Genomic DNA, 23,201 nt, shown 5'->3' with positions numbered 1-23,201 from the left:
TATATGTAGAACATTTTAAAAGTCGTTTTAACATATTCTCATATATAGAGAACGTTTTTAAGTACTGATAGAATGAAAACAAAAATGTAATTTACTTTTGGTAAAACAAATTATACTCATACAGATTATGTATTCTCTGTGGAGATGTAATTTTTTTTAAATAACCTACCATATTTGCTTCTTACTATTTATTTAGCCCATGTCTAACATAATGATAGATAAATACTGCGTAAATTAATTTTATGGAATTCATTACTTCAAACTGTTATTTACTTAGTACTGAGACACTATTATTGCCGTCTGCAATTACAAGATTGCGTATTGCAAAGTAGTAAGTACAGCTTCCACCTGTGACCGCGTTTCACAAATACCCTAAGATGAATAAAGTATGCCATCAGACAACTTATTAATATTACTAACGCAATAATAACATCTGAATTTATTAAATATAAATACTGCATACAAATCTTACTGTACAATTAATCTATTTTGACTTGATCTTATTTACACACTAATTAATATTATATAAATGAAAACGATACATGTATTTCAAAATACACGCTTGGATTGTATTTATTTATATGAAGTGTGAAGTATGAAGAAACGAAGTGTCCTTTGTATGCTTTTCATATGTATATCGTTATTTCTCTTGTCTTCTGTGTTACTTTTATGTAATATACTTGTAAATTTTACTCTGAAAAGTATCTTTTGCCTTTACAACATTTATTCCTCCCAAAGCCAAGGTGTTAATACTGATGCTTAGTATTACCATACAGCTATGATGACGCGGTCGTCAAGCTACTGCGGTCGCGCACCGTGCAGTATTATGAATCTGTGGCGCATTTTTATTTGTTTGGGAAAATAAAAAAGAACTTTCCTGCCGACATACTATTTTGTTATAGTTTTCGTTGTAAATTATTGTATTACCATGTCTCAACTAAAATATTATACACCCCTATGACTAATATTGACGTATGAATTGTGAAAATGTCCTTTTTCAATTTAGATGATCTATGTAAGTACCAGAATTTATTACTATTATTATCATGTTCCGTAATCAAAGCTTGATTAACAAATACTCAATCATCAATACTTATAGTAAAAACACTAGACGAACTACAACTAGCTTTTACCCGCGACTTCCGTTTGCTTAATTGTGTATAAAAGATAACCTATGTTCATCCTCGTGATACAAGCCAAATTTCTTTAAGATCAGTATATCCGAATGCTGAATGCTTGGTCCAAAAAGTAGAACGAAAGGCAGAACTTTCGATTTTATAATATTAATAAGATAAAATTACAAATATAGGTATAGCTCTGTACGGCTGTATATTGTCATGTTATATCAAAGGTGGTAGGCCGCTAGGCACATTTCATCTCTGCATTGTGAATATCGTAGATGAGATAATATCTGGCCATCGCGTGATGAACGAGTCCAGTACATGCGTCAGAAGTGAGATATCACGAAATAGGCTAGATGGATTATTGTATTTATTCATAAGTTTTAAAATTTTATTTCTAATTTCATGAACTGGGTATTTTTACCTACTATAATAATAATAATCTCAGGACAATTCACACAGCGCCATCTAGACCCAAGTTAAGCTAGCTAAAGCTTGTGTTATGGGTACTAGATAACTGATACAAATACATTGATAATTTTTTTCGTAAATACATACATATTATGCATATAAAACACCCAGACCGACACAAACAATCATACTCATGAATACAAATGTTTGTGCCGTGAGAGGAAGCGAACCCGCGACCATCGGACGTAAAGCGGTGTGCTAGACCGCTAGACCACTGAGGTCTAGCGGTGAATTCGTCTATATTTATGGTGCCATAAGGGCTCCGTAAATATTTTAGGTGTCAGAGTGAGAAAATAAAAAACATTGAATGTTATCTCAGTACTATAAACATGTATAAAATTATATGAATATATCTTTCACTTTGTTACTAATTAGACAGAGAAGAAAGATGATATCTAACACCTTATTAAAGTTGTGATATTTTCTTAAACTATTATTGGCAACAAGTGTGTCTGACTCCCCTCTTCCTATTTCATTTGGGGTAAGTTCTCCTAGTCATTCTTGGCACAAACAAATTTATGCTTGATTGTCGAATAATATACCTTTGTTTTCTTTAGGTCGCTATAGATACCTAGTACACAATAATAACAATCACTCAGATGTGTCAATAATATTGTATAAATATCCCCTAAGATAATGAAATGATCAAAATGCTTGATGCTTGCTCATAAACACATACGAAGAGCAAACAATTAAAAAAAAGAGTAATTGGACACTAAATAAAGCTTACCTACGACCATATTGCGGTATATAATAATTTTCTTATAAAACTTTAAAATTATTACAAGTAAACAATTCTCGAAAATGGTCTTAATAGTGTTAAAAGTTAAAACAGAAACTCTTGGTGCAGGTCGCGTGTTTCCACATCTGCATACGAATTGCACGTTCTCTGCTTATATCGGTTTACGACCACTGGCTTGCACATAAACGTGCATGCACCGACTGACGGACATGCAAATATTCTGTGTATCCACTGATTGCAGCGCCGCGCGCCGTATTAACAAACATACGATTCAAGACCAGACAGACGTACACAACATTTAGACTTTAGACGATAGTACAAAAGAAAATTTACTGTAAGTCAGCACATAAAAAACGTCCTGTCAAAACAATAAAAAGCTAGATAAACCCGAAACGACTTCAGTTGTCCTTTTAAGTGGTATATATCGCTGTGTTAAACACTTGGGCGCGGAATCACCTCGATAAAGATAGCCGTAAACTTTCGATTTAAATTGACCAGGCCTACATTTAGCTCGTTTCATAGTGTCGCTATTGCGACCTTCATTACCTTATGATGCCTAAAAACCAACCGAATGGTCTCCACTACGTAGCATATCGCATTTAAAAATGCAAAATACACAAGTACTAAAGCAATAATGAGGCACGATAATGTTTTGGTTTTACGGTGCATGCACAAAGGTGAATGCTATATGAGCACACACAATGTACTTTGGTTTCATTTCTTTTCAACTTTTCAGACTATTCTTGTTGATTGTATGTTGAATGTGGAATTTTCATTCTTTATATAAGGAAAGTTACGTAATTGTATAATTTTATTTATAAGGCATATACGGCCATGTCTGACTTGTTAGTCCGGCTTTGCATATACAAAAACTTGGTTATAATTAGACAAAATAGTGTCAAAAAAAAAAAATCCGACTGTTAGTTACGATTTTAAAAAATGGAAATATATTTAGATAAAAGTGGTGAAGATAGTTTTACAATAATTACAACAAAACTTAAAAATTTACCAAAGAAAGTTAAATTTATATATAATAAGTTAGAAAGGTAAATTTATGTGCATTTATGTGGCCTCTAGAGATAAGTATTGAATTTTTATTTGCATTGTTGATATCCATTAGTTCTATGTATGTTTTTGGAATGTTACTGCATATAATGTGTGATATATCCAGACGTTTCCTTAGCAATGATCCCGCAACGAATCCTGCATGGTACCATTAAGTCTGTTTCGCATTAAAGATAAAAAAAGATCTATTAATTAAAACACCGTAAATAGACTTAGGTCCCTGTTATAGTGTGGTTAGACTGTGCAGGCGAATGGCGACCCTGCGACTGGCGCGGCGCGCTAAGTTATTTGCATTGTCTGGCATGGCGGAGACGGATCGCCGTGCACTTTCTGATGGCGGGCGTTCATTCACGTTTTTATTAACATATTTACAACCAACTTAAAAAAGATTCTGAAATCGACTGTTTGTTGTATGTTTCCCGATTTTCTTGTCAATTTTGCATAGATTTTGGTAATTTTTCTCGCTGTCGATAGGGTTGTTGCAAAAAAATATAGCGAGTCATTAAAGCGTCAAACCATAACTAAGTCACAATTATAATATTCCTAGCCCTAGCAAGCGACCGGGCCCTAGCGAGGTAAGATCAACTTTGAGGATAACAAATTTCATTAAAATCAATTCAGCTGCATTCAGCAGTTTTGAATAAGTTCATTGAAAAATAAAAGTCCTAATACCTAACCAAGCATTTCTTATTAAACTCTATATTCGCAATATTTCAACAGGATAAAGCACAGATGAATCATTATATACGAGTAAATATAACAAAACAGGACCAATTTCTAAATAACATCTCATTGGTGACAGATACAAAGTGGAATTGAGCATTGGAATCGCACTTAATACGAGCGCAGGGAAGGGCCAAAGGCGACTTTCGTGCAATGTATCTCATATATTTTAAAGGTTATCCCGAGATTTCCGCGACTGTGGGCGGACGGGTGATTTGCAAAACGCCATGTTCGCGTTTATACGGCCACATTGTTGCTTAAGCTTTATACTTACTGCTATTCAGACGAGCGCTAGGCTTAAAACTAATTATTCACCAGTTTACATTAATATGCAATGTTCTGAAGCGATACCTAGTATGTACTGTTTAGGCACTTTAAGGGTCAAATAATCATGAAATTTGGCATAGGTACACTTATAATTTTGTACAGAGAATGACATTATTTTAGATCCAGAAGTATCTGCATCTCGGTAAATTAGTTTGGCAATTCACTTAACAGGAATGACTCTACGGAAGAGTGAATCTTTTCTCATCTCCAGGATTTAGTAATCGTCAACTACAGTTTTTGCAAAGAGATGCCTATTTTTTATATCGCACTGTAACATTTTCTTTTATTTTATTCCACATAATATAAAACATTATACTCTCTCTTGGACTACTGAAGGAAGCAGTATTTAAAATAGGCGTGTGAGGTAAATTTTTACATTCACCTCTGTAGGTGTTGATATTTAGTTACGATTCATTTAGCTTGCGCATAGAATTATTCTTGCGGTGGCGCGCTAAGTCAAAACCACGGCAACATTGTTGTACGGTTTTACCGCAATTATATGATACTCTATTAATATTCACACTATTACATTTCCTTGCTATATATTACAATGGTTGTTATTTAAACCATACCACCCTATACCTACCATAGTACATATGTACCTACAGCACTAACATATCTTCTAAATTTTTATAAGAAATATTGTACGGAACACCGTACCATAATAATAATATATCATATATCATTTCAATATACATATATTGCTATACAATAAATCAGTGTATAACATCAAGCGCTCACTACGGGACGTATCTGTTATTTATCATCCCCGTAGATTATCAATAACACTAACAATTATCATTACCAAAAAGTGTAGGAACAAAACCCCTACAAATATAATAATATCCTGAATCGCTATTATCACACATACAAAAATTTGTATTGTTTTTAAGTATTAGGGTATACAAATATTTTTCTTTGTATTTGAGATTAATGCTATCCTTTATACAAAGTATGTCTTTTCATGTAAAAAAATATTTTCTTTCTTTTTGGTACTTTAAGTAAGAGTACCTACAAACCTTTTTGACCGGATTTTAGGTCTGCTTTTTGTACCAAAGTCCAAATAAAGTTTATTGTCAGCGTGGGTTGCAGCGGGTTTTATTTTGCAAAAACAAATAATATCACATTCCAAACGTGTTCAAAACATAACTCATATATCCATTTTTAATGTAGGGGCATCATTAACATTGTTTATTGACATAATTCAGCATTTCACATTTACTACCCATGAAAATTATTTCAGCTCCACCACGGCGCCTTAAAATTTACGTAGATGCGGAATCAAACGTATTACAGGGATTGAATTGTAAAGAGAAAAGATATTGCTATATAAATTAAAATATTAATAACCAACGGTCCGCCCTGGCTTTGTAAGTCTACATTTTTGTTAAATGCCCTTGTCTACAATAACTATCTATAAAATTGTAAAGGTATAAATAATGTGTCCTAGTTTGTGGTGTAACTATGAAACAAACTAGAAAACAGTAATTATAGTAATTTAACAGTATACGAAAAAGAAATTATTATGACATAACTATAACAGTCAGATGTACGGTATCTCGGACTTTTTTATAGACATTGTTGTCCTCTTGAAAACTATAATATATCACTTTGGTCTATTGTAAATAATTTTCGCAGCGTACGTGACCTAAGGCATTTTTGGTTATTTTTCACACGTTAGGTTTCAATATCGAAGTTTTCATACGGATTCCTAAAGTTTTTGACAATATTATATCGTCTATGTTCAGCTCCAATGGATAATGTAGGATTGTAATCGTTAATGTATATAGTATGTTTTTAAATCTGTCCAGTAGTTTCCGTGACTATTCAATGCAAATAGACAAAAAGTCTAATCTTTCCTTCTAATCAAATGACCACATTTATTTACAGTTTTAAGCATCTATATGACGCTATTTGTCGGTACTATTACGCCGTATTTGATTATTGAGTTTTATTAATAAAAGTGTAGTTGATAGTATTAAAAATTTTCATAATTATATAGTATTAAAAAGTCTTCTTTGGAAGGTTTACTTTTCAACTTCTTTTAGCTTATGCCTTATGTTCATTCATATTTGATTCATCATAATCATATTAATTTCTCCAGTTAATTTTATGCGAATGTTTAACACACAACATGCAGAATACGTTCAACCGAGAATTTTGCAATACCTATTTATATAGGTACTGCAAAAAAACAGTTTTTTTTTAATTTGTCAAAAGATTACACAGGTCGGTTTCAATCGATCGTAATAAAATTTTACAATGTTCCAAATAACCTTGACGGTACAGTTACAATTATATGATGCGCGTTAATACCGTTACTCGATCGCATAAAGTATACGACAACATTTTAATTAAAAAGTAAAACCGGTCAAGTGTGCATCGGACTCGCACATGTAGGGTTCCTGACAGATTAAAAAAGATTTTATTTTCTTTACATGATAATTTATTTATATAGTGAAGTCTTTTAAACTTACAAAATATCCTAGACTAGACTATTGTGAAATATGACTAAGATTTCTTTAGTATACACCAAGATTAGCAAAACACCAATATACCATGTATTTAGAGCTACATGATACAATAATTTTGCAGTAATTCAACTCGGAGGTCTTCACGTGATGATAAACATTATTCAAGTATAAACTAGGTATTGTATATATATTTTAAAATAGTTCTTAATGTTTATTTTTTCAAAATTACAAAAACAAACATTATCGAGATACACTGTAAAAAGTTGTGTGCGTAGGTCAGTCTCACATATTGCAGCTGTCAAGTAGCTTGCTTTGTAAGCTGTATTTCAGTAGTTAGGTGAGATACGGCAGTGACACTACAGTATTAGAGTTATGACATCTTAATCCTCTGATATGGTAACGCCTGAGTGGTAACACAGGCGCACATGACAACGCGATATCCGTTTTGCTGTTTATGTATGTACATAGGCGACAGCTACCACCTACTATGCTACGTCAGCTTGTTTGCCATTTTAATTAATAAAATTTATTTAGTACAGAGCAAAATTCGCAAAACACTAACCCACTCACGAACGAAATACAAACAGAATAAGAAATAAATTAACTATTCCGAATTCCGAACCTTATATATAAATATAATAAAAAACATTTTGCGCCGTCACCGGCTACTGGCGGTGGGCAGTGACGCATTTCTTAATACATATATCTGATACAACACGAATAGTTTTTCATTGGAAACAAATTGAGGTGTCACTGCATTATTAATATGTGACTAATTGACCAAATAAATTGGAATGTGGTCTGGATATCGATATAAATTATCTATTGATTTAATTCCAGCTACCGTTCTGAGATATTGCAATATTTATGAAGACGTTTATACACCTACTAATGCCATATAATATATCACATTTTTTTTAATAAAATGGTCTTATTCTTTTTATAGAAGTTAACTTTAAATATTGGTAGTGACTAATTACAATGGAATGCCTTTCCATTTTAATAATATAAATGCGAAACTGTCTGTATATTTGTAATATCACGACTAAATGCCTGAACGTATTTAATGAACATGAAGAGAAATGATATTGAAGTCACAGGATATGAGTTATCTCAAAAAAAAGGGACGTTTGCTAGAGGTTACAGCGAATATTATTGTTGTATAACAACTTTGTGCCCATAATTTCGTCCGCGTGACGATTTCTTGGGATAAAAGTAGTCTATGCATTTATACATCCCTATGCTACGTAGATATATGTATGGCTAATTTCATATTGATGTGTTATGGCGTTATATGGCGACATTTTTTTTATTGGGGAATAATGCAACTTTACTAGAGATGCAATCCACTGGTGAAGAAGAAAGTATCTGATACTACAATGTCACATCGAAGTCGTCTGGTAATTTCATTTGATTTCAATATTGTAATTCTGCTGACTTCGTTATTATTATGAGATTATAACAATAAAAACTATATTTAATTACATATTACAAAAAGGTTGTCCAGGATACAGAACAGGACATCAAATAGGAAATAGATGACTTTACATATTATACGATCCACAATACAAAACGTAAAAAATATAATTATATACATGTGTATATAAATAGCAAATTATATTATGCGTAATTCAAATTTGAGCGTATTTAAATCATTGGCGAGTTTGAGTAAATTCGCATGCCTGAAGCAGTTAAATATAAGTATAATTATTTCCATACAAACATTTACCTTCCGTGTTTCCCCAGTTGGAAGATCAATTAGATATCTATATCTCTATCTATAAATTCTATATTATTGAACCATTTACTATGAAAATAAGAGCGTAGTGCTTCAGTCGTTTACCACCCCAATATAGAAATAAAACGTCGTGTATTCAAATCTGACCGGCACCAAAAAATTTGTGTCTTAATTTAGACTTTCGACTGATTCTCTGGTAAAAGATACACACATAACAAATAAACATTAAACCGAGAGACAGCGATAGGCTTGCTGCCTGCCATATTGGATGGATTCAACATGACGTCGCCAATTTACAGTGTCTGTGAGTACCCTACCTGGGATAACGTTCGTGAGGGTACTTTTGTAAGATGTTATAAATTAGTCCATTATATAAAAAAATATATAATTAAGAGTGTAAAATTTGCATTCATTTAAGAAAATATGCATATCAAAAAGCAATAAATAGTGCATTCATTAAATAGCCAATAATAAAAAGACTTATAAATAATATATATAAAACGTAGGTTGTAGGTAAATGCTATTTTTAAAATGGTCAATGAAAATATAAGTTTATTAGTTTGTTTATCCGTCTTGACTACAAATACGTAGTTATCTATAACATTTTAACCCACGAGCAACTTATTATTGCCACATTGTTGCATTGCAACCGACGCACTAACTGAAAAGGACTAATCTGACATTTAGCTAATAAAGACTTCTACTATAAATAAAAAGTGTTTCTGTAAGTACGTGCATACTATAATCGGATTGTAGGTAAGTACGAGTATTTTTCATTGGGCAATGTAGTTCCGAGTTCGTATATTGTACGAGTAAACTGAAGAAACAATAAAATAACCCACTGCTAATCCTAATAGGATTTATATCGCAACACACGTGTAAACCTTTCGTTAACAAAAATAAGCAATGTAACACGTTTAATTTTAGTGCAGATATCGAGTAACGTACAAATACAAAACAATAACATTGAATTGAAAACATTCTTCTATGGGCATTCGCTTTAAAACTAGAAATTGCCATGCAACTAATTTGCGAAGAATTATACTTTTAGTTATTTATTTTATTTAGTTAAGTTTATGTAATTAGAATGGCAAACAAGTTGACAGCGACCTGAAGACCAGTGGCATCCGTCACCTACAAACACGCATTACGCATACCACTCCACCATGGGACGTGGCACCCTTAATGCTTTGCCATTTCGGTAGACCAAGATATCATGCCTCTTTAATTACTTTATCAAATTATAATTACACTGCAAAATCCCACCCTTCAACCGCCACAAAACTTACAAAGTAACGCTTGCAAGCTTGACAATTTTGTTTTTAGAATACGTTTAGATCACAAACATTGGCCAAATCTGCAATTAATATCTGCGTTTGCTCAACATATAGTTTGAAGGAGATGCAGTTTTACAGCACATACAGGACATTGTTAATAAGTATTGACGTGGCAACGTATTTGTTGTGTGTACTGTCAAGTATATTTGCACAACACTCGTGTCGCGCACTAACACATTATGCAGAAATAATGTAAACCATCCAGATTGTAAAACTGTTAACAAAGTGAAGGCCCTAAAGACAAAGTAGGATAAGTGGATATGAGTAATAAATAATACAATCATTCCTAACTCCTTGTTTTTGTTATATGATTTTTAAGACCCCTTTGAAGAGTATATTTTTATTCATTTCTTCAAGTTTATATTGCAGTTAAAGTACAACTTTATTGATGGATGAATTTAGGGTTGCCTATTTGCTAATCATTACATAGTATAAAACAAAGTCGCTGTTGCTGTCTGTCCCTATGTATGCTTAAATCTTTAAAACTACGGAACGGATTTTTTTTTATTGGAGTCGAGATAGATAGACTCGAGAGGAACGTTTATGCATATATTGCATATACACCCGGGCGAAGCCGGGGCGAGTAGCTAATTTTCTAATATACTACTAATAAGTAAGTAATGTATATTCGATTTTTCCTGCCATATTAGTATCTGTAAATTCAAAGGAGCATTTTAACAATACTAGGACGTCAAATATTGCAGTGTTGGACACAAATCTACTGTATATTGATACAGCACTCGTAGTAATACCGAAACGTGCATTGCGTTATTTAAATATGTGTAATAAGTTATAATATAACGAAGCGTATACTTGGTTTAAGAGATTGCATATATTTGTAATGGTATTTGTATTTTATATCCCCAATGCTTTATTTTGCATCAAAAGTGGCAGTCTATTATATACACTTATATCAATCTTATAGCTAGTTAGTCATAGATGTAATTTGAATCATGAAGAATAAATATAATCGAAATATAGCGAAAAATTAAAAAAAAAAACACGAATTGTTTTGTTATATTTCAACATTCAGTAAATATTACTTGTTTCAAGTAAAAAATAACAATTCCGACGTTATGGTATTACTAATGATAGGTACCTATACACCTATATACCTATTTTACTATTATGGTGTCTTGGACCAGTACTATATCTACTGATTTATAAAATATTGAGACGGAAATAAATAGATGAGAATTAAAAGAGAAGAAAGACCACAAGACGATTGTCAAGAAAAAGCGGAGAAATATAAATAAAATATTTCACTCTCTGTATTAATTAAAACACTGACTTTAACGGTCCCGACCGTTCAACTACAAATAAATAGAACGTTACAAATTAAACGCACACTATGTTTATTTCACTACAAGTAGATACTGTTAATAGCAGGTGGTACGAGTACCATAGCGAGACTAGTATGTACTGGTAGCGAATTAAAATCAATAAACATGCACTATCGCAGATAAATTACGTTCAATTTGTTCGTAAACACGGTAATGATACATAATGCCCGCCTACGTGTTGCGCCAGCGTCTTATTGTGAGATAATATATGGCATGCAAAACATTAAGAGGAAACACGGCCGGTGGTTTGTTCATACAACGTATTCACTTAATTTCGCCCTGGATAATGACATAAGAGTAGTTTTTATTATATAAAATTTATATTTACTATTTATTAGCATATGACAATTATTACCAAAAATAATGATCAATTCAATTAGTCGTAATCAGACATTACCCACCCAAAATTGACAAATGAAAATATAGAAAAGAAAACCGTGGAAGTATAGCCGAAGACTTTCCTGTATTATTCTTGAAGAACTCATAAAAATTGAAGCCGTTTTAGAGAAGGCACTTGCGCCATCGTCTTATTGTGAGACAATATATGGCACGCAAAACATTAAAAGCAAACACGGATGATCGTTTGTCCATTCACTTGTATTCTCTCTGGATAATGACATAAAACTATTGTTGCATAAATTGTATATTTTTCGATTTATTAGCATAAAATAATTTAGATTTATGACAATTATTATTAAAAATAATTATCTATTTAATTAGTCGTAATCAGACGTAACCCACTCAAAATTGACAAATCAAAAGAAAAAAAGAAAAACAAGGAAGCAAAGCCTTCCTGTATTGTTCTCGAAGAACATTAAAATTGGAGCAGTTTAGAGAAGAAAATAGAGAAATACAAAATCTCTATTTCTGCTGTTTTTGCAAGTATAATCGTATGGAATAGCAGTTGTCCGTTTTACTCTCTTCGGGGAAATATGGGTCGAGAGTGGGGATATATCTCGAAAATTGATGTGTTAACCGCTCGGGCTGTCAAGGCATTAAGGGATAGCGCTACAATCGTCAATTCTACAAATATTTCGATTTCCGCGCTTCCTCTTAAGTTTATAACATTGTTGCACATGCACGTACGTTATCTTCACTTCATTGATCAAATCAAGAAAACGAACAATACTCATGGTATCATTTCAAAACGCTATCATGATTATCATTAATTTACGCTGGGAACAGAATATTATAGAAAAGAAAAGAAAATATAATCTATACAAAGAAACTTAAATTTAAGCACTTATGAACAGCCACATTTTTTTGTCTGCTACTCATTCCGAATGCAATTACAGACAAGAAGAATGACTAAGAAACTGGCTTCTTGCTCTTTTAAACAAATGTAGAACTTTAAATTTTTAAGTATACTAATTTGTGCAAAATACTAAATAGGATGACGTAACGTCTGTCTATATCTGTTTATTTGTTATATTTTCAGGACTCACCGGCTAAACGGATTTTAATATTCATCGGGAAGATATATTGTTTGCGAGGTCGGATATGGACTATCTTTTATCTAAAAATAAATAGACGAAATCGCGAGTAACAGATAATATTAAATATATAGTTGATATAATAAAAACATAAAACATAAGAAATCTCTGAAATATATAGATAATATCAATCTGTTATGCCAATGAAACCATAACCGGATAAGACAACTCAATCAAAGCGTGTTGAAAAACAAAAAGAATATAATTACTGTAACCACATTTGATTACAATTTGATAAAAACCTTCGTGATAAACGAGGAATCTGTTACTGATGACTTTAAATAATCAAACCGCTTGGTAAGTGTTACTTTCACCACGATGTCATAGCCGACATCCTTCTGCCTACCTGCGACTACCCCATTTAGATTTACATGCAAATAGTTCTTTAAATATAATTTTATTTTTATAAGAATTCATGTTGATAGTTCAACGTTTTTAGAGTTAAAATTGTTCTTGCAGACATGTTTTTAACATTTATTCGCATTACTATTTTAAATATACAAACAGAAAACTACAAACCATTCAAATGGTAAACATAACACGGATATCTACAACTTTATTTACATGTGCAGACTATAATGGATACGGTACTACAGCTGGTAAACCTTTCCTTTTAGATTAAGTAAATATAAATTGCATTCACAGTGCGTCGAAACAGTGATCTGGTTACTCAATAAACCCTACTAATAATATAGGCGGGAACAACAAAAGTACAGTGATTGTAAATAAATTTGGTACACTGTTGATCCTATCCATTGATCATATCCTACATTATTACTAACATAGAGTACTCATAGTACTCTGGTTGATCATCATCGGTTCAACTCGGAAGACGTCCACTACCAAACAAAGGCCTCGCACAAAAATTTCCACTACAATCGGTCCTGCGCTGCTCGCCTCCAACGCTTTCTAGCGATCTTGACAAGATCGTCGGTCCACCTTGTCGGAGGCCTTCCCACGCTGCGTCATCTGGTCCGCAGCCGCCACTCGAGGACTTTACTGCTTCAACGGCCATTTCTCCTATGAGCTATGTGCCCCTGTCCCATTTCATTCAGTATCGTAATACTTTGGGCTATATAGGTCACACTGGTTCTTCTGCGGATCTCCTTATGTCTGATACGATCACGCATGCATAGCCCTCTCCATTACCCTCTGAGTGACTTTGAGCTTATGAAGGCCATAGTTAGCGACCATTACGTACTATGATTACGCGAATTTAATAAAATGTATACTAGTTCTATACAAACAAGTAACATTATTCAGCTGAAATAATTTCTACAAGTAGAACAAGTAGATAATAATATTAATAATAATGTCATATATACAACGTGATGTAATCAAGAATAAGTTCTATTTACTGCACTGTTCAATATATCCACTGAATATCTCCATTAGATAATATATTTTTTGGAAGAAAACCAAATGTGTCTGATTAAAACGTGATCGTAAATGAGCTGGTTGCAGGGATTAATCAGCTCTAATCACTAGGACTGATTTATTTTGTTGCTCAAGTAACTATTTATTTAATATCTCTATATAATCTCTTGTGAATTGGTGCTTTTTAGAAACTTGTCATCATCTGCTTTACCTTAACCCATATCATTTGGGGTCGGTGTAATATGTTTTCACTTCCATTCATCCCTGTTCGCAGTTATCTCGTATTACAGCCCATTCTTGCCACATCATGTTTATTATTTAGTAGCTATTTATAAATATACTTAATACAACCTAAAACAATGATTTATACATTGTTGTGTTTGTATGTGCGTTTGTGTGCGCTAAACGACTTAAACGATTTCCGTCTGATCTTTACGAATGTATTGTGCTAAGCTTCGTTTTAAATTTTGTTCTAATCTGTTTACAAAAAAGTTATATACTATTGTATATCGGAATACCACAGGTAAGAAGTCCCGGGGTCAGATAGTATAAGAATATAGATATAAGTAACAGATTTCAGAATAACACGTAATGTAACCTAGTTAGATACCTATAGTGAATCGAACCATATATATGGGCAAAAGAGTAAAAAATGTAAGGACCCATAAAATTCAATAAATTATCAAATAATAAAGTTGTTCTTTTTAAAATTCTATAGTGACTCTACACGAAGCAGGTTGTCTGACTGTCTTGATCTGATTAATCATGCTATCAATACGGAATAACAAACGGAAAGTTTTATACTTATTTTCAAGGGTTTCGTTCTGTGTATCGGCAGTGAGAAAATACTTTATATTTTATGAAAAAAACGTGTAAATTACGGACGGGGTAAATTATAACTTTGTGAATTTTATATACATTAACATAGTATCGTTATGTAATATACCTATAAAAAAGCGAAAGAATTTCTTAAACTAGTGATGAAGTTCTAAAATCTAACTTCTTCGTAATAAAATCTGCCCTCGCTCCTTATCCCATGCATATGAAGTCAGAGTCTAAATGTTAGTACCTATAGACTAGCTTTGCCTGCGACTTCACAGTACAGCTAAACCGATATAAATATATTATTCAAGTGGCAATAGTAGTTCATACATTGAATGTTCACTTCATGTTACACATAGATTCACAATGTAAATAAACTTAGCTTTATAAAATATATGAAATTTTAGTAGTATTTCTTGCCAACTCTTCTCAATTAAATCTGTATTCTGGACTAGACGGCGGAAATTGGGAAAAATATTAATATAAAAAAGTTTACGTTCATAAACGACTAAAATGTGCTATATGAGGAAGTGATTTCTGTTTGATTTGATATGTAAAATATTTCACATGACAAAATACAAACTTGTGTGTTTGACTGTACAACAGTCAGCAGTAACTTATTTCGAGCCAACAATGTTACGAGAACGGATATGAATGCAAAGGGTCTTATTAAGCGAAATCCTTGTGCAAATGATTGATGACAGGTGGACCAAGTGTGTCTGTGGCCAGTTCGCGAAAAACAACGTATCCTAAGAACAAATTATGTGACTCACATACCAGCTGTCTTCGTATTTTAAAAGTGCATCAATAAGATGCGACAAATGAATGATTATCATCGAATATTTATTTGTTGGTGCACTGGTGTAGAGTTGTTTTGAGATATTAGACAGCGATGTTATCACTGTACAGGTAGAGTGGCATACACATCCGTTCACAACTCAATTAATAATAAAGTCGTGTTTTTATTATTTTGTCATAGTAATTTGTTTTTGAACAATAAAATTATTGTAATACTAGCTAGGCCTGCGACTTCGTTCGCGGCGAATCGTGACCTAGGCCAAATAAGGGAAAAATATGTAATACTCAACCAAATAAGTCAAAGAAAAGAGTTGCATCACTCTAGATTTGTCTATGTGTCAAATTTTATTTAAATCGATTCAGTAGTTTTGGCATGAAAGCGCCACAGACAGACAGACAGTTACTTTGGCATTTAATATTAGTAAAAATTGATTGACACACAAATTACAACTGAAAACAAAAAGGTAAACTGACAGATTGGAGCACTAATAGGTTACCGCTCAGTCTACATTCTATACTGTACATATATGAATTTAGAATTATTTCTAATTAATATGATTCGTTTCTATAGAAAATAATAGAAATAATATTTACTTTAAACTTTACAACGTAGGTACTACTCTTAAATATTAATGTTCCATCATGGATATATAATAATATCATGTCTGTTATGTCGGTTATATATTGCAGAAGAAAAAAATAATTTAGTATTCTGTTGCGCACTTTATTCAACTCATATATTAACGACTCATATTCTTATATCATATGTCAATTATAAAGTATTATTATGAAGACCATATTTAACTGGCAACCCTAATCACGGCAGGCATCGACATCACTGTCTGGACATGGTTAATGGCAAGTCATCATTTGGTCGAGTCTAATGCGTCTCGTCGCGGAAAAAAAAGTGTGCAAATTGTTTTAAATGGTCGGGTAGGCTCGCGCCCGCCTGACCTACAGACAGACAGCACGCGAAAAAATAAACTAACACAATTTAGGGTTACGCATCTAGAATTATTTTGAAACATGTTCCCTATAATACTGCAATTATATTTTTATTAATAAGTGACTAGTTACCCGCCCTGACTTCTTAAGGGCGTAAAACATCATGATCTGCTTCTTCCTTATCCCATTTATTTGGGGTCGGCGTAATATGTTTTTCTCTTCCAGTCCTCTCTGTTCGCAGTCATCTCGTTATTTAGTCCCTTTCTTACCATATTATCTTTCACACAGTCCATCCATCTCTTTTTCGGTTTTCCTCTGCTCTTATATTAAGGTGTTACGTATGAATGTCGATGGTTCCACATTCATATCTACCTTCCTTAAGATATGATTTTTATTCCTACGCATTACATGCTCATACCACCACAGACGATTACTCTTTAACCTCTCCGACACCGGCGCCACTTTCATACTTCCTCTAATGTATTCATTCTTTATCTTATCCATTCTTGTCACACCACACATCCATATCAACATTCGCATATCAGTTGCATGCAGTCGCCTTTCATCCGTCGCCTTTACGGGCCAGCAATCTGATCCCTACAAGACAGCAGGCCGGATCATGGTCTTGGGGTCACGGATCTACATGTATTATATATGTAAACATTCCTTTTGAATCATCTATCTATTACTAAAAGTTCAGAATCCTTTGGGTAGTTCAAAAGATAAGCGAAGGCAGCAGAAGCGACTTCATTTTACACAAAGTAAAAATAGCAAACTAGCTCACGTCTCACCCGATGGTAAGTAACCGTCCCAAATACATGAACAATATCATAATAATATAACGTACATCAATATCATAATAATCTAACGTACACCACGTTGTCAAGCCCCGCCCAAACCACACATGTGTTGCCATCCCGGAGAACTAAGATGCCATGCCATTATCCTGTAATTTTCGACTTTCAATATATTTTGTCTTGGTTTTGTTTTATATTTCTAACTTGTCTAGAAACAGACATAAAAACAGCTATTTTGCTTGATAGGTTTCAAAAAACGTAATTTATCTTCGCCAATTTGTATATTTTTTTTTAATCGGTATTATTTACCTTTTGTCAATACTATAATGAAGTAATTTATAATTCCTTTTTTGTGGAACAAATAATGTATTACGTCTTTAAATTCTAATCATATATTTGCACATGTTTATTGAGGTTCATAAATATTTTACATAGTACATTACAGGCATTGGAAGATTTGTCTTTAAAGTTACTACTTAAGTTTTACTCTTTTACAAGTACGTAGTGAAATTACGGAGTTAGACGTCGTAAATATGCTTAACATAGTAAACAATATGAGGAAAAGTATTTTTAAAAATCCCGATTTGTAACGCGTAAAGTGAGTCAGTAAAAACCAGTAAGAGCGCGTGTGTGCAAAATTTAATATTAGCAAGTGTTGATATTACACTTACCAGATAAATATTAATAAAAATAAACTATTGTATAATGTTCTAGATGACAACAATAAATGTTAATCTAAATACGACGTGATTTACATTACTACTGCTAATTTAATTATATTTACGAAAAATGTAAAGTGGATGTTTTAATCATTTAGAAATCGCCATAGAAACGTCCATAGTAATGTCGGACAGTTATACATAGAGAGATAAAGAAAGAGAGCTATTGCGAAATAAAGGTAGATCAGCAGAGAGAGGAAGAGAAATAAAACCACACCAATTTCATCACATAATCAGACCGAAAAGTAATGTCTCATATACTATAGAAAAAAAAGTTATGGTTATGTTTAAATGAAATTGATACCAAAATTCGGAGTCGATTTCTCAGTATGAAATTCACGCTATAAATTTTCGCAATGCCTCTGACGTTGTATAGAAATACATTACATTATTATTAATACATAGCAATTATATATTGAAAAAAATATACACAGACTTATGTCTGACAATAGATTATTTAACTAAAATTAAAAAAAAGAATATGATTGCAACAAACCCAAATTAACCTAACCTAACCAGCTCAAATATCCATAACATCTTTACATGTAAGGGCAATAGTGCAATTTTTTAAGCCTTACAGCGATTGCAAGGTCAAATTATACATGGTCTGGACTAATTAGTCCACGTCAAAACCCAAAATGGAGACATAATTCATTTTGTAGTTATTCAACATTGTCAGATGATGAATGACTTTATATGGAGTCGTAAAAATAAAATTACACGGTACAAAGCGTATACTTACCGGCTCTGTGTCTCCTTGGTTGTCCTTGCCGAGGCCCTCGCCCTTCGACCAGCCCATTTTCTCCAGGAGTTTAAATCCTTTGTTTTCTGGTGCTATAAACCTGTCGAAATAAAATTACGTCATAAAATGTACAACTCACCTCTCGCCAAATAGGGTCGGACTGTATATTACGGACAAATATTTCTATTGCTTTTGTTTCCTTTGCTTTTTACGAGTTTTGGTACGAAACGCTGGCGGACTAAATAGCTAGGGATATTTTAATTACTAAAATAGCATAACTTTTGGTGATCTTTATCTGTTTTGAAGTACAAAAAGATTTTAATGGACGTTTAAACGAGTATAAAGCAATAAAATGGATTTATATGTCTTAACAAAATCTTTAATATGTAAATGTTACGTCCAGTTATCAATATGCACTTGGAGTTTTGTTTTTGTTGAAATTTAATGATCTACAAGAGGTTTATATCTAATTAAATTTTGAAAACAAGGTAATGACTCTAATAAATAAAACTTTAGTTAAAACAACTCTCGTTAGAATGTCACGATTTCAAGATTCACTTTAAGTTTTATTAATTAATAAATTTCTTCGGATTTTATTGCTGTACTTTAGTATACCCCGCCCGTTGAAATAATTTATCTGTTTTTAAAATTAGGTTGGATATACAGACAGACTTCTGTACCTAAGTATAATTATAAAAAGTTCAAAGTGTCATTTCGATTTCGTTTCAACATTCATATTTAACTACAGAAACAGTTAATGATTCAAGAGTATTTAAAATTACTATAAATGTTCAAAAATAATATGCGATTAAATTCGGTACTGTCCGAGTTTCTAACTTCAAATTATATGCTTTCAATTGTTTTAAATTAAAGAATATATACATATTACTAATTATTATTACTGTACAATACATAAAATTATAGGCATTACTGCCATATCGAAAAGAAAATTGAAATAGAAAATACATATAGTAGTAGTTAGATGGACAAAAGTATAATTAGTTGCCTTTACACGTACGCTCATATACGCGCGAATAGTCTTTCACGCAGAAAATAACGTGCATGTAAATGTAGATAAAGAGCTGACAGCGCATTCCCGCCTTCAATCGTACTTGCTTTAGCGCCTTTTTGTAATAATTAATTACCATTGCAAAATGGCGGACACCTGACTATGGAGCAGAGAGAAATAGTTATAGAGTAATTGATAATTCATAAATCTTATATGTGTCTTTGAAAAATAAAATTTATGGAATAAAAATTTAAAATAAAGTGAAATGACTCGAAACAGCGCCAAAGATTGAATATAAAAAAAATAGTAAAATTCAATCACTCACGTTAGCGCGCGCTGGCTTTCCCGCGCTAAGTCGCGCGCGCTATTCGTGCGTGAAAAAACGTGTTGGATAAAGACAGCAATTGGAATGGTTGGTGGTCACTACAGGCAGTTTATGGCTCATTTATCTTGGCTGACATAGCTTTCCCAATGAGAGGTAGATAAAAAAAATGCTATTCTAACTTACTAAAATCTCTAATATCTAAATTTTATTAATTACAGCTTATTTGAATAACGATTATTTCTACTCTATTTTATCCCTTCATATCGACCCACCAATTCAAAAGGGGATCGAAATTACAACGGCCTTAGCCGAGGTTTAAAACCCTAACGGTACCCTCAGACTAAAGTCATTAGTCCTTACGCGAGTTTGGATTCCCATTATTATTGCCTGCTGCAGCCACCAGCATTAGAGTAGTTCGAAAATTCAAAATACTAACGTATCAACATCGGTGCTCTGTGTTTTCTCAGAGTGGTGCGAAGAACCGACCGTCTCTCGTCGCGCCTGCGCCCGGTCGTTGTACGCAGTCTCCTCTATAGCGAGCGGTTGCGGCGCGTATTTGTTCTTCAGTCGCGCCAACTCCAACTGATATTGTTTCTGTACGCTACATGTGCGCGTGTACGCAACTGTCTTCTCTTTCTCATGAGCTAAATTAATAACATGTACATTTTTATTTTTACTAATATTACATAAGAAATATATATTCGTTAATTTTATACAATTAGAATACTTATTAAATATATATGGGAGGTGATTTAAATTTCCAATTGATGATTGGTATACCAGTCATTCTTAATTGTAGATGTGGTAAAAGCAGCACTACGTCATATATTGTTGTAATGTTTATGTTTAAGGAGAGTCAATGGGAAGCAGACCGCAATATCTCGGATTAATTAAGTAAACCTCGTTTTTCATTAGCAGAGAGTAAGTTAAATATTATGAAGGAAACATACAAAATAACAGCCGACTGTCCTGTACGAGAATCGAACTCAACTTGAATGTATACAACTACAATGTACACTTTGATTTATACTATACATATACTATTCTTTTCTGTACTATAATAGTACACTTGATATAGGTATATCAAATAGAATATAAAACTTACTTTCCATGAGCAGTCCAGGCTCACAATGTCCACAAGTATCTGTCCCTGGATGTATATGGCAGAGCAGTTTAGTTTCACCCAACTGTATCATACTTCCATGCAAAATCTGCGACAAAATATTATTAATAAAAAATGTTGCTTTTGCTACAAATTAATTTTATTTTCATGTAATTGGTAATACACATCAAACTGTATCCTCGGTTTAAAAGTGTAATATTGCTTAAATAGTAACTAATAATAATAATGCTGGAGTCTTCACACAGCGTCATCTAATCCTAAAAAGAACTTTTGGTTTATGTGCCTAGTAGCCATTACTAGACAAACGATATAAATACTTGAATACATTCTTTTTGTAAATACATACATACTATACAGAGAAAATAACCAGAGCTATAGAAACAATCATACTCATGAATACAAAATTCCTGTGAAACAAATTATTACAAAAACTCATGGAATACGGTAATTTACTCACTTCTAAAGTATCACTAACGACTTGGCTTTCCGACATCCGAGCACCGTTAAGGATAGTACCATTTTTTGATCCCAAATCTGTAGCCACATAAGCTTTTTTGTCCATGTCATATCTTATGTCTAAATGTGTCTGTAACGAAAAATAAATACTGATACAATGATCAACTTCAATGACATAAATTTATTATTCTTAAACAATAATGGGGTCGCCAAAATAATTCATAACTTCTTAGTCCTGCGGAATGGCAACGCATGAGGGACGAAAGTATTACGGGCGTCACATGATAACGTGATGTCTGTGGTGCATATAGGTCGTGCGGTTGCCACTTACCATCACGTGTGATTTCTGTTTATTTAATACTAACATAAAAAATCGAATTCCCTTGTTAGTTATCAATTTCATTATATAATTAGTATTGGTGCAATATAATACCTACAGTATAATAACCTATACAATAGAATGATTATCATTTAATATAAATTGATAACATCAAGATACTACGCAATACTGAAGCTTAGCTTATATTTAGATGTTTTCTTTAGAATTCAGCTAGTAAATTGGGCAATCCTAAGTTTATTGTATTTGTTTCTCTATATATATATTGTTTAGATATAACATAAATTTACACTTTCTGTATCCTTCTGTATAAATACTTCCTACGTAAAAGAGAGTAAAATTATTATAAGAACTATTTATATTTAATATGAATAAAAGTAAAATTTCTCATTATTGGCAACATGAATGATATTATACGCGCTATAACTTCTTTCCGTTCTGTTTTATCTGTGTACGTGTTTGATGAAGCTAATAAACGAGTTTTAATATAAAATGATTATTTTAATTTACGCAAGAAAGTTACAAAATAATCTTTAACCTGCTGTGCACACTTATCTCTTAATGAAATCATTCAAAATAGTTAAATATATTGAATAATAATCATAATAGCAAGTTTACGTGTTACTTAATTACCCTTGATATATTATGATCCTTAATTAAAATAACGTGTTGGTCTCCTTCCCGTCCAATAGTCCCGCCATCTTTGGTGATGAGGAATAGACTGCCGACCTTCAGCTTCGGTAGATTAGTGTCCTTAACAATTACCCTCATGCATGGAGGATGATGTTTAGCTACGGATTCTGAAACAACATAATTTGTATGATGAAATTTATATAAATAAATTACTTGCTATAAATTAATGATAATATACCCATGTCTTCCTTTGTTATTTATGAGATCAAATTATAGCCTATCTT

The 23,201-nt window shown here is 32.6% G+C and overlaps 1 protein-coding gene across 3 annotated transcripts in view; it reads right to left on the bottom strand.

Moving 5' to 3' along the window:
* Positions 1–23,201, bottom strand: part of LOC131853860 (angiogenic factor with G patch and FHA domains 1-like) — a 32,690-nt gene that overhangs the window by 6,863 nt on the left and 2,626 nt on the right. For all 3 annotated transcript variants that reach the window (XM_059204929.1, XM_059204927.1, XM_059204928.1), the window contains 5 exons: positions 22,918–23,084; positions 21,949–22,077; positions 21,474–21,579; positions 20,805–21,012; positions 19,035–19,134 (listed from right to left, as the gene is read on the bottom strand). In XM_059204929.1, coding sequence (XP_059060912.1) covers positions 19,035–19,134; positions 20,805–21,012; positions 21,474–21,579; positions 21,949–22,077; positions 22,918–23,084 — 710 coding nt within the window. The remainder of the gene's footprint in view (positions 1–19,034; positions 19,135–20,804; positions 21,013–21,473; positions 21,580–21,948; positions 22,078–22,917; positions 23,085–23,201) is intronic.

This window comes from Achroia grisella, unplaced genomic scaffold (genome assembly GCF_030625045.1).
Source record: "Achroia grisella isolate CSIRO2021 unplaced genomic scaffold, CSIRO_AGI_Agris_v1 utg906, whole genome shotgun sequence".
NCBI lineage: Eukaryota > Metazoa > Arthropoda > Insecta > Lepidoptera > Pyralidae > Achroia > Achroia grisella.
This window is presented reverse-complemented; position numbering and strand designations above follow the sequence as displayed.